The 13,707-nt window shown below is 40.0% G+C and overlaps 1 protein-coding gene across 1 annotated transcript; it reads right to left on the bottom strand.

Moving 5' to 3' along the window:
• Positions 1 to 9,787: 9,787 nt before the first annotated feature.
• On the bottom strand, positions 9,788 to 13,707 carry LOC148099885 (uncharacterized). The gene is made up of 4 exons (XM_087850494.1): positions 13,623 to 13,707; positions 10,862 to 11,007; positions 10,615 to 10,790; positions 9,788 to 10,518 (listed from the first exon to the last, which is right to left on the bottom strand). The coding sequence occupies exons 1-4, from the start codon at positions 13,705 to 13,707 to the stop codon at positions 10,077 to 10,079; spliced, it is 849 nt and encodes a 282-aa protein (XP_087706620.1). The 3' UTR covers positions 9,788 to 10,076.

Genomic DNA, 13,707 nt, shown 5'->3' with positions numbered 1-13,707 from the left:
CAAAACAAAATGAGGAAATGTAATAATCATTGTTTGGTAACTGTTTTTAGTGCTATGTTTTTGGAGCGTTACGAGTATTTTCTAACATGTTACAATAAAAGATTGTAGTGTACAAATTCACATTTATAAATATATATATATATATAGATATATATGAGAAATGTATGTTCTAATGCAATAAAGAGAGATTAAGAAGTACAAAGGCTGGATCAGTCTCATTATTTACAATCTGTTTCTTCCTTAGGTTTTATTGGACATACAAAATGAGGACATGCTTCCGTATTTTAATGAATTTTATTTTGACATTTATCTGTGTGATATGCAACACATTGAGTGACTTTGTGCTGTTTCAGTTGGTCTCCACACCTCAACCTTCTCAGACATGAGTTGTTGTCATAAGTTGGATTAAAGCTTACAATGTCCACCATGTGATTGCATTGTCAGCCTCATGAGGCAGTAAATATGGTGAAATGCTGTATCTGGCTCCAATCAAACCATTTTTACATCCTTTATTGTTTTTAGTTTAGGTTAGTGATAGCTCAGTTTTCCTGGTGCTGAGTGAGGGTTTGAAAAGCCAGAGTTCATTTCTGAGACTAAGAATGGATCAACCTGCCACACCAACGGCCACCTGAGGGCGCTGCTGAGCCATCAACTACATGGTATGACTGATCTTGAGCTGCAGTCGACCAAAGGTGGCAAAAGTACAGACATTCTGTACTCAAGTAGAAGTACAGATGCTAGTGTTAAAAATACTCCAGTTCAAGTTAAAGTAAGATAAGATAAAACTTTATTAATCCCTCGGGTGGGTTCCTCTGGGAAATTCGGTTTCCAAAAAAGCACAGCATCGACAGAAGTTACAGAGTTACAGAATATTATATATATATATACACATATATAAATACAGAGACATATATAAATAAAATATACAAAGGGGATAAATAGAATAAACAGGAATAAAAATAAAAATACAAGTGAAATTGCACATTTCAAGTATGGAGTCTATTGCACCGTTGATTATTAACAAAAGTATTGCACAAAAGGTAATTGCACAGTGAAGTGAAGAGGCACTACAGCTTGCTTGTTCCCCCCTCCTTTGTCCTCCCTCTCCCCTCCAGAGAGGAGTTAAACAGTCTGATGTCGTGTGGGACAAAGGAGTTTTTAAGTCTGTTGGTTCTTTGGGAGAAGCAACCTGTCACTGAACAGACGCTTCTGGTTGTTTATGGCCGTGTGCAGAGGATGCCCAGCATTGTCCATAATGTCCAGCAGTTTCTTTAGTGTCCTTTTCTCTGCCACTGACACCAGAGTGTCCAGCTTCACGCCGACCACAGAACTAGCCTTCCTGATCAGCCTGGATGAGTCCTTCTTTGCTGTGCTGCTCCCCCAGCACACCACAGCATAGAAAAGTACTCCAGCAACCACCGACTGGTAAAACATCCTCAGGAGCTTCCTGCAGATGTTAAAAGACCTCAGCCTCCTGAGGAAGTACAGTCGGCTTTGGGCTTTTTTATACAGCTGCTGATTCAACTTCTTTACTCAAAGTGAAAAAGTAGCTCTTTGGAGCTTCTATGTTTGTGCAAAGCTAACTGAACCTTGTCCTACATTAAAGTAACAATTAAATAATATTAGTGGGTATAATACCGACTTTATTTCAGTCTAAATTTTAATTCTAATAAAGGTACTCAGCTTGAATCAGGAAAGTAGAACACCAGCAAAGATGTTGCCTCTAAACAGGAACATGAGTAGGGAAGAGGTTCAGTGGAATTCAGCAGGTGGGGAACGCATAAAGTCAGCTGTAGTGGCTCAGTGTGGGGAAAAGAATCACAGCTCACAATCATTTCTATTGAGAGCTCCAGTTTTTTTTTTGTCTACAAGTTGTGATCAGCTGACTGTTCTCTCCTGCAAATCCATCACAGTACAGCAAACTAACCTGTTTATCCTGCACTAACATGCAGAGGAATTTAATGCAGCCTTTAAATATCACATGTTTCTCAATATGAAAAACATAATGTCATATGTAAAATATCTGCTTTAAAAACATGAGGACTTACATGTAAGCTTTAACTGTGCAGTCCTTCCCTTCAGAAAGTAGCCTATCAGAGCAAGAGCGCGGTAACAGTAATGGAAAAATGTAACATGCTTTTCCCCTCTTTTTTCATTTATATTCTGATATAGATTTAGTTCATTTTAGTCATCATACTGTTAGTTTTGTGATCAGTGTGTCTGAGCCAATGACTGTGTGAAAGAGGTGCATACTGTTTTTTTACTGTTTGGCCACCAGATGGACTCCAAGTGGCTCAGAATCATACACAGCAGTGAATGTGAAACTGTGCAGCTCAATCTGCTCACACTGAAATGTGTTGTCATTTAGTAATCCACATTTCCATTTACTGTTGATGGTGATTTATGTTACTTTTTAATAGTGATGTGCGATACCACTGATTTCCTTTCCGATCTGATACCAAGTAATATTCAGGGTGATATCGACGATACTGATCCGATACCGATACTTTGTACAAAAACGTATTTTATCTATTGTATCTCAAATTATAGCGTCATAATGATTACAGGACATCAGATTTCTTGTTGTTATCACTTAATAATGCAGAGTTATCATATAGAAATAAAAAACTGAAGTTGTTATTTGAACACGTTGCCTGCCTGCAGCACTAAAGGACTCCGTGAGAGACGTCTGTCTCGCCGTAGCAGCACCTGTCCCTCTCCTCCTCTACAGTTTGCCTCAACATACGCGCGTCATATTCTGTGATATGATTTACTCTGAGGTGTTTGACAAGGTTAGTGATGTTGCCACAACCATACATGCCAACCCTCGGTTTGGAGTAAATCGGTTTGGCTGAGAATAAAGTTATTAGATTAGATTAAATTAAAATTAACTTTATTAATCCCTCGGGAGGGTTCCGTCAGAGTTTACGTCAGCGCCCGGTTATATTTTAGATAACAAGGAGCAGATGGCAGAGTTTGACTCCACCGAGGGAGCTCGTGACGTACTACCCGGCTTTCTTTAGACCGCAAAGCTGGGTCGTGAGTCGTGTCCAAATTCATGGGCTGCATCCTCCTGAGGACCCGGCCTTCGCGGTCTACGTGGGCCGGGTCCTCAGAAGGTCGGGTAGGCCGGAAGTAAACGGCTGTGAAATTGGACGGTCCAGCCTTCTGATCAGCGTCATGGTGGAGTTTAACCTCTTAAGCCCCAACGCCCCCTGATACGGGGGCAAAAGGCAGGAGATCAGTTAGGCTTGGGGCTTAAGAGGTTAATAAACTCAGCCGTCTGCTCCTTGCTATCTAAAATATAACAGGACACTGGCGTAAATTGTCGACCGTCTCATACTTCTGTTTAATCAGTTTTCTGTTTGACGTTTATTCAGCTGTGTAAAAACCAAGGAGGAACCCACCCAGGGGATCAATAAAGTTTTATTTTATCTAATCTAATAACTTTAATCTCAGCCAAACCGATTTACTCACGAACAAACAAAACACTGAAAAAAGCCCAACAATAACATTTTTAGGTTGTCTAAGTGACTTATATATTACGTTTAACCCGAGTAGCGAAACTCCGCGGTGATCTGATGTGCCGGGAGTTGTGTCGTTCTCAGCGGCTTAAGTGACCCTCGAGCTCCCGGCGAGCTATCGAGCTGGTGGGTAACAGATGCTCCGAAAATGTCAAAGCACTTTTGCAAATATGCGATATCTTGATAAACCGAGCAGATATTTGATGTTTACACAGCTACTTTCTCGCCTGAAAATATGTTAAAAGTTTATTTTGTGACCCAGAAAGATTAGTATGAGTAATTTTAAAACTTAGTAGCGGCCGCCATTGTTGGAAACTGGAGTTTGGCTGGGCCGCGCTATGAATTCTGGGATATGGTAGGCCACGAAGGACACACCCGACCCATCCTTCAAATTCGGGGAAAAGGAGGACGCATTTCTCGGCTGCATTCGGAGGAGTCTACGAATTTGGACAGCCTTCGGCGCGTCGCTGTGACGTAATCGGTCTACAAATGCAGGCTCAGGAGGAAGCAGCCCATGAATTTGGACACGACCCCCGCTGTTTCCGGGCCAGCCAATAATAACGGTGACAGTCAAAGGAGCTTGCAAAGAAAAGTTGCAAAAGTTAAAGAAAAGTCTTTAAGTTGCTTGAAGACGTTTCACCTCTCATCCGAGAAGCTTCTTCAGTTCTAAGGTCAAATGGTGGAGAGTCCCCACCATTTGAGAGGTGATGAGAGGTGAAACGTCTTCAAGCAACTTAAAGAAGTCCAGACGCTTTTCTTTGCAAGCTCCTTTGAGTACAATGACCTGGATGACTGAGAACCTTCACAGACAATAACGGTGACATTTAATGTATTTTATCCGATAAATAAACCCTGTAAAATGTATTTATCACCCCCCCAACAGCCCCTTTGAATGACTCCCTAATTCTGAGGTCTCAAGGTTGGCATGTATGGCCACAACACCTCACTTTTTTGCCACATGTATCGCAAACCACGTCTCAGCTGTTTGCGGAGGTAAAATACGTCCGCACAATTACGCTCAGCCATTGTTGTGAGTGCGCGCGCCAAGGGGCTGCGAGTTATTATACAGCCGTATTTCGCACATGACTATGAAAGGCGGAAGAGGAAGTAGTTCCTTTGAATGTAGACAATCCGACTGTTATAGTTTCTTTCCACTGTGTTCCTGTTAATGATAAACTACAAATTTACTCTAAATTACTAAAATATCGATATTTTAATGTGAGAATCGATTCTAGAACATAAATGATCGGTGGAATCGATATTTCAGGATCACTACTTTTTAATTCAGTAGGTTTGTTATGATATCTCAGAAATGCTAATCCTACGATAACAAATAAAATATAATCTATATGGTAACGTGAGAGTCACAAGCCTTCAAGCCTCTTATTTTTATCATACCATTAGACATGAACCTAAACAGGAAGTCATTAACAGGCAAGCAACATTTAAACTCAAAGCCTCTGCAGTAGACACACTGTGTAAGCTGCACCTCTCTGGTACAAGTCAGGCATCCTGGGTTTTTTGTCAGACAGGTTCTGTGTGATATGTTCATTGCAGAATATTTTCTTTAACCATAAACCACAGTAATTCCAACCTGGTTCTGTCATGGTCCTGCTCTGGTGACCCAGTCCATGTGTTTTTGAGTGTGGTTAATAATTCTTGGTTTTGTATCAGTTATGGTTGTTGTTACTTTTTAGTCTCTGGGTTTCAGGCTGTGTTTACTGGGTTAAAAGGCTATTCTAAGTTAGATTAGTGTCACAGTCCTGGGTTGTTTGACCCAGTGTTTGTGTTTCATAGCATTTTGATATTCATTGTTTATGTTTTGTTATATTTAGTCTTCTTTAGCACCTAGGTTTCCTAGTTTTAGTTCTTTGTTCATGTAGAATCACTGTGCCATCTCGCCCTGTGGTAAGTTTCCCTTGTTGATTAGTGTGTCTAATTTGTCATGTCTCATGTCTGCGTGGTTTATGTTGTCAAGTCTGTGTTGTCATGTCTGTCCCATCATGTTTCCTGTTTTATTTTTATTTAAAAATATGGGAAAGAGTACTTAAAAAGTACCAATTAAACCAGAGGGCCGGATTCCTTAAATGGTTTGCACTCGACTCGACATTCAAAACATGGGCAAATAAAGGTCTCACCACACACAGTACCTTGTTGAAAAATGGAAAAGTGATGAGTTTTCAAGACCTTAAGAAAAAGTTTGGGTTGCAAAATCAAGATTTTTTTTAGATATTTGCAATTGAGGGACTTCCTGAATAAAAATCTAAAAAATCACAGTTATCGACTGGGAATGAAGAGATTATAAATATATTCAAGAATGCATATACAGATGGACCCTATCAAAAAATTATTTCCAAATTATATTGTTCACTGATCAATCTATGGGGTCATGATACAAGATATGTTAAAGCAAGATGGGAAACAGAGAGCAATCTATTCCTAACAGGAGAGGAATGGGATGGGATCTGTAGGCAGCAGTGGTCAGTAACAAGCTCCCCCTCGTGGAGGGAATTCAGCTGGAAGAATGCATTTCGTTATTTTGTAACCCCAGCCCAAAACTCCAATTATTCTCAGAATACAACATGCTGGAGGCAGTGTGGACATGCAACAGCAAATCATTTCCACATTTGTTGGGAATGTCCCCGTGTGGTTCCATTTTGGAAGGAAATGCATAAGGTCATGGAAACAATCTTCCAAAAGAAAATACAATTTAATTTTGCATTATTGTACCTATAGGCAACCTAGAGACTCTTAATCGATGCAAACCGGATAAATATTTGTTCACTGTGCTGTCGGTAGCTTGCAAAAAGGCCATAACTCGCCTTTGGATTAAAGAGGATATTCCTACTATAGATGATGTGATATATAATATTTTTGTTATGGAAAGAATAACTTTTAGGCTAAAGTGCCAGGCGGACTCATTTGATTCAATTCAATTCAATTCAATTTTATTTATATAGCGCCAAATCACAACAAAAGTCGCCTCAAGGCGCTTCATAGATACAGAGAAAAGCCCAACAATCATATGACCCCCTATGAGCAAGCACTTTGGCGACAGTGGGAAGGAAAAACTCCCTTTTAACAGGAAGAAACCTCCGGCAGAACCAGGCTCAGGGAGGGGCGGGGCCATCTGCTGCGACCGGTTGGGGTGAGAGAAGGAAGACAGGATAAAAGACATGCTGTGGAAGAGAGACAGAGGTTAATAACAGATATGATTCAATGCAGAGAGGTCTGTTAATACATAGTGAGTGAGAAAGGTGACTGGAAAGGAAAAACTCAATGCATCATGGGAATCCCCCGGCAGCCTACATCTATTGCAGCATAACTAAGGGAGGATTCAGGGTCACCTGGTCCAGCCCTAACTATATGCTTTAGCAAAAAGGAAAGTTTGAAGCCTAATCTTAAAAGTAGAGATAGTGTCTGTCTCCTGAATCCAAACTGGAAGCTGGTTCCACAGAAGAGGGGCCTGAAAACTGAAGGCTCTCCCTCCCATTCTACTTTTAAATACTCTAGGAACAACAAGTAGGCCTGCAGAGCGAGAGCGAAGTGCTCTAATAGGGTGATATGGTACTACAAGGTCATTAAGATAAGATGGGGCCTGATTATTTAAGACCTTGTATGTGAGGAGCAGGATTTTGAATTCAAATCTGGATTTAACAGGAAGCCAATGAAGGGAAGCCAAAACAGGAGAAATATGCTCTCTCTTTCTAGTCCCTGTCAGGACTCTTGCTGCAGCATTTTGGATTAGCTGAAGGCTTTTCAGTGAGTTTTGAAGAATATTGGTTGAAATGGTTGAAATATGTACAAAATGGGAGGCCCAATTTTGTATAATGTCATTGTATTTCTTGGTTTGTTTGTTCTTGTGTTTTGTTTGGTTTTGTTTTGGTCCGTTTGTCTCTTCTGTTGTTGTTCGGTTTGGTTTTGCTTTCCCCCTCACAGTGATTAAGTTGAATTTGTTGTACATGTTGTATAAATAAGAAAACTAATAAAACATAAATTAAAAAAAGAAAGAGTCTGTTCTTTGTTCATTGTATTTAGTTTGACCGCCCTGTCCCGTCATTAGGTTCATGTGTGTCAGCTGTGCCCTCATGTGTCTCCACTTACCCTGATCACCTCATGTCTGTATTTAAGCCCTCCAGCTCCCTTGTTCATTGTCACGTCTGTGTTACTTCATGTTTTCATAATTCTAGTCATGCAGTTTTCATGTCTTATGTCTGTTTCATTCCCCCAGTCACAGTGTGAAGCTGCGTCAAAGTATTTGTCACGCTTCCTGTTTTATTTTGTACTTGTCCTGTGTGCAGTGTGGTTAATTTTGCTTTCTGATTAGCCCCAGCTGTGTTTCCACCTGTTCCCCATCCTCTCATTATTCTGCCTTTAAGTCCTCAGTCTCCCTTTGTTTGTTGTTGTGTTCACGTCATCTATGACCAGTCAGACGTTTCTTAGTTCTAGTTCATGTTTGGTTTGTTTCTTTAGTATTCATGTGTTTTGTTTTTTGCCAGCAATAAAGCTGCGGCCTGTGGTTAAGTATTCTGTCTCTGAGTCCTGTGTTTAGGTCCTGACCTAGCCTGCCACACAGCCCATCACGACAGGTTCATTTCTGAATCTGAAGCCCACAGCTGGTATTAACATCAAAATGAATGCAGTTTTCATAAATGTATAAGCATTGCACTTTTATATAATGATCTTTGTGACTTTGAGTTCCTACGAAGCGTTATCTTTGTGTTTCCACTGAGTTAAAACCCACAGACACATCAGATGAGAGCAACTTAACTTGCTGATAACATGTTTTTTTAAAAATAGATTTATATCTTCACTGAAAACCAATGTGCTCAGAGACTAGAGTCTTCTACTGACAACATTTAGCCTTTTACTCATGCACAAAGCACGAGTTTGCTTAACCTGCATCAGTGCATAGCATTTGCACTGTAACAGCAATCAGTTCGGTTAAGGTTTTGCTAAAGATGCAACATTAAAGAAAGGAAACCAGACTGATGACAATAGCTGTAAATGTAAAATAAAATACATTTACTGTCAAAAACTGTTGTTTTTGTAAACTTTCCTTGCCATCCATCCCCAAAGGTTCTCAACTGGATTTAGATCAGGGGAAGACGCAGGATGGTCCAAAATAGTGATGTTATTCTCCTGGAAGTAGTCCCCTGTCCCGCGGGCATTGTGTACTAAAGCATTGTCCTGTTGAAAAACCCAGTTGTTACCACACAGACGACGGCCCTCAGTCATGAGGGATGCTCTCTGCAACATCTGGACATAGCCAGCGGCCATTTGACACTCCTGCACCTCCTGAAGCTCCATTGTTCCACTGAAGGAAAAAGCCCCAGGCCATTATGGCACCCCCTCCACTATGGGGCTTATATAACATCTCAGGTGGGTCTGCTCTGCTTGTCATGCCAGTAACACTGGAAACCATCAGGACAGTCAAGGTTACATTTTTTCTCATCAGAGAATAAAACTTTCTTCCACCTTTCTTCCAGGGACTAGAAAGAGAGCAGATTTCTCCTGTTTTGGCTTCCTGTTAAATCCAGAATTCAAAATCCTGCTCCTCACATACAAGGTCTTAAATAATCAGGCCCCATCTTATCTTAATGACCTTGTAGTACCATATCACCCTATTAGAGCACTTCGCTCTCGCTCTGCAGGCCTACTTGTTGTTCCTAGAGTATTTAAAAGTAAAATGGGAGAATATTCATATATGACTGAATATTTAAATGTGATGTGAATTCTCTATCTTAAGAACAACAAAGGAAATGGAAAGACGTGATCTTAAAGTTTACTTCCCAGACTTCCCAAACTTTTTGTTAAATCACGTAAGTCAGAGATAGTCCAGGCTCCTAAACCCATCCCAGGTGATCAAGCACCACGATCGAAAGGAGAGCTGCCCGACTGATATAATTTGACCTGCAAGGTTCAGATTTCTTCATATCAGGGAAAGCAAGAAGACACCTGGATTGAGACCAAGGATCAGGATCAGGGACTTTTTTTTTTTTATTAGAGAGCTGAAACGAAGGATCATGGGTGCATAAAGAGATGCAAAGTTTTTAATAACACGTGCTGCTGTAGCATCAGTGGGTAGATCAGAGGAAATGCAAAAAACCTTAAAGAGTTTCATACAAAAATGAATGAGAGATGGCATAAATAAAAATTCAAATTTTTATAAAAAATTTATTTATTTAAAATTTTTTTTTTAAAAAGTTACAAATATTTGGATACATTATTTGCACGTAGAAACAAATGAATATTAACTGGTGATCATAATTACAAGGAAGGGAAAACAAAACACTTTTAAAATCTCGATGAAAAAACAATTGAAAAAGAAAAATGTGTTTAGTACTGGAATACAACGAGTGTTTAAAGGTGATTATAAAGTAATTATTTACACACGGACAGCTGAGGTGAGAAAAGCGTGTCTGAGATGCAGATATCAGCTGTTGTTTGCTTCATTTATCAAAAAACTCTGACACTCTGATATCAACTCTTCCCCCTCTTTTGCTCTCTCGACTCTGTTTTCATCACCACACCTCTCACTGCTGCCGTCAGTCACACCGAGGAGCACAGACATGCCAGCAGCCTGTCAATGCGCCCCTGCCGCATGAAAAGACACAAAACTAAGTCCACAAAAGGACTGAGCAAAAAGAAGATCCATTTGGTTTCAAAGGAAATACGTTCATCAGGAAAGATGGATATGGGAACCATTAGTACAAAGTACTTAAAGAACAACAGAATTAGAATTCCTAGACTTCTACGTTTCTCCTCAGTGGGCACTAAGGTGGCAGCAGGCAGGCCTCTGAAGGTCCAAGCTAAGCAGAAGATGAACAGGGCGCCAGGGAGGAAAGCATAAATGTTTAAATGTATGAACTGATCTAAGACTAAGGCAAGAGGGAGACTGACAATACAAAAAGCCCAGACCAGGACACAGAGCAGCACAGAACTCTTAGGTTGTCTGAGGCAGTCCAACAGGGGGAGTGTGATAAAAAAACACCTGCAACACAAGAGAGACACAAATTCTGACTGTACACAGTACAATATGATGTTCATAGAAATGCAAGGACGCACACATAAAAAGACAGAGAGGTACCTTTCCAGAGCAATGCACACCTTGAAGTAAAGACCGGCTATTACACACAAGATGTAAATAATAATACTCATGTGGCTTTCCACTCTTATGATCCAAGCGATCATTATGCAGATCCGGATTAGATTGGAGAGGAGGAGGTTTGTGTAATAGATGACAGGGACCTGACTCCTTTGCATCTGAAGGAAAAATAAATTATTATATTACATTACACACTGAATCTAAGGGACTATTTACTTCATTTACTTACCACACAACACACATAGTAGATGATCAGTACGGTCAAAGGAAGGCAGACACACACGTGAATCGACATCACCACTTCAAGGAAATATCGCTCAGGTTGATAATATCCTGTGATCGGGTTTTGGTTTGGTCCAAGTCTGATTTCAAACACTTTTGTGAAGCACACAGGTGGTGGTAGAAAAAACAAAACAGCAGGTTAACATTGTTCTTATGTTGACATGAAATTGTGGATGAAACTGATAAAGAAGAAGCAAAACCTGCTGAACTGATGTAACAAATCATAAAATAATAAAAGAAAAGGACAAAACAAGGAAGAGCATACACAAGAATGTGTCTGTATGCCTGTAAAATTAAGATGAATTAATATATAATTAATATAATAACTTTAAAGTCAGGTAAAATCCTTTTATTATTTGATTTAACTTGTTTAAATGTGAATAAAAGTGATTCCTTTTAAATTGTTAACAAATAAAGACAAAAACACCTCTATATAACTTTAAATAATCCTCATGGATATTTTTTATTAGACTTGTGGATAAAATAGGCAATTCATTTCATATGTTGACTTCAGCAGGATCAAACACCCGTCCTCTTTAAAACTGTATTAAACAAAGACGTGAACACAAATATCTGATTTTCTCTGTCAAATAAAAAGCACAGCAAAGCTGCACATTTACATCCTCTGCATTCACACAGAAGCTCACTGCAAACACAAAAGAAAAGTTGGTAGTACTGTGACTTCCACTTGCTGTCTGAAAATGCTGATTTGTTCTAATTATAAGCCAGTTTCTTCATAACTATGTTGCTCTTCAAGTAGAAATAATATGAATTCATATAAGCTTTGCTCTTACTTGTCTCAGGACGGCTTCCAGCTGAACCAGTGGGTGAAAACTGCAATATGACAAATTTGTCTTGAACGAGGAAATTGTGGTAACACTTTATGAACTCCACCCTGTACTCACTGGTGTTCACACTGACAACAGCCAGTCAGGATAAACTTAAAGCTTCTGCACCATAGACACAGTGCTAAATGCAGCGTGTACATATGTTTAGCTTAGCTTTTCTAAAAAACTGCAGTTGGCAGTTTATTTGAAACCATGTTTGAGACTTTATGAACTCTTTGCAAGTTCGATCTTCCTTTTTCCACCACAATAAAATTTCACAGACCCAACAGAGCAGGTGATGTGGCAGCAAACACAGAGTTGATAACATGGGTTTTAAATGTGCTCTCTTCAGTGTGAGAGCACTTGTGTCAAAACAAGTCTATAGAACATTTCCACCTTTAACACAAGCACAACTACACAAAGCAAAAGGACCGATACTTACATAGTGCTCTTCTGCTTTATTTGAACACGCAAGGCACTTTTTTTACAAGCCTCATTCACCTAGTCTAACCCCCCCCCCCCCCCCCCCCCCACACACACACACACACACAACTGATATGTTCATCTGTTATTAAATCATTTACTCAGTTATTATTTATAAAGTCTTTATTTATCCTTAGCCAGGTGCTGATGTCTGTAGCCTCACATTTCCTCAGGGAGTGTGTAACAGAGTGGGGAAAAGGTGGTTAAAAACATGAATTGGTTGGTGGTGTACCGGGGATCTAACTCGCTACCGGATTTTCCAGGCAGGTCTACAATTACAGAGTGCAGTGCACCACAAAGGAAATACACCAAAGACAAATGATTTAATACATATCTAACAAGTTACTACCAAAAAAAAAAAAAACTGTGGACAATTTATTGTCGCTCTTCAACTGTAAACACAGAATAGTACGGAGCCCCGCAGGGGACATGGGAGAAAAAAAAATTAAGACGGAAGTTGAATTCCAACAATGGCGGCAGCTACTTAGTTGTAATATTACTCTTTCTGGATCACAAAATACACTTTTAAGATATTTTGAGGCGTGAATGTAGTTGTGTAAACGTCAGATACCTGCTCAGTTTACAAGACATCACATATTTGCAAGTGCTCCGACGTTTTCGGAGATCTGACACCCACTAGCTCGAAGCTAACGGGAGGTCGAGACCTACTACAGCCGGGAGGAACACCGCTTTCCCGGCACATCGTGCCTCGACCTCCCGGTCGGCTTCGAGCTGGCGGCCTCCGAAGAATGCGGCTAAAACTTTTGCGAGATCCTGAGTTTGTTTTGCGAGATCTCACAAAAGTCTTACATTTTTTTCCTCCCATGTCCCCTGCGGGGCTCCGTAGAATAGTCAAACAGATTCACCGTCACACAAACCTCTAAAACACCATCCTACTTTCAACCCTGTGTCTCCATCTAGTGGCTAAAAATGGTGATTGTTCAAATGTTGTCACATCTTTCTGCTGACAAAGATGATGATTTCACGGTTTACTATATCATCTTTGGTGTTTTTAAAGTTAAAGTTAGTTCAACCAAAAATGTTTTCTTCCACAATTTAAGCAAGAGATAAAACTACCTGGCCCTACAGCACACAACCCCCCCACCCCACCCAACATGAATGAAAAAAGTTGACATAAAGCACAGAATCAAATAGAATATGACCAAAATTTTGCAAGAATAAGAAAATATAGATGTATATTTAACATACTGCAATGTTTTTGCAGAAAACTGAAGTTACTATAGGCCACAGGTGTCAAACTCCAGGTCTCGAGGCGGTGTCCTGAAACCTTTACATGTGACATGTGACTCAATAAATCAGAGGAAATACAAATGTTACTGTGAGAAAACAATTAATACAATTTTAAACTGAAATTGGAAAAAAAAAATCCCCACTGGCCTGTCTTTATCCTTCTAGATTGAGGGTCCTGTGCAGGATCTTTGCTGTTCCTAGAGATGTTGTTCTTGGGATCTGCTGGAGGCAT

The sequence above is a fragment of the Neolamprologus brichardi genome, chromosome 13, assembly GCF_056152115.1.
Source record: "Neolamprologus brichardi isolate AB-2024 chromosome 13, ASM5615211v1, whole genome shotgun sequence".
In the NCBI taxonomy this organism is placed as follows: domain Eukaryota; kingdom Metazoa; phylum Chordata; class Actinopteri; order Cichliformes; family Cichlidae; genus Neolamprologus; species Neolamprologus brichardi.
Note: the sequence above shows the minus strand (reverse complement) of the source record. Positions and strands in the feature narration are given on the sequence as shown.

Bases quoted from the DNA above. Each gene is read 5' to 3' on its own strand.
- LOC148099885 (XM_087850494.1), bottom strand. From the start codon at position 13,707: ATGCCTCCAGCAGATCCCAAGAACAACATCTCTAGGAACAGCAAAGAT. The intron at 11,008-13,622 runs GCCAGTGGGGAT...GCTTCACAAAAG, and splicing joins ATCTAGAAGGATAAAGACAG to TGTTTGAAATCAGACTTGGA. The intron at 10,791-10,861 runs GTAAGTAAATGA...TTTTTCCTTCAG, and splicing joins TCTACTATGTGTGTTGTGTG to ATGCAAAGGAGTCAGGTCCC.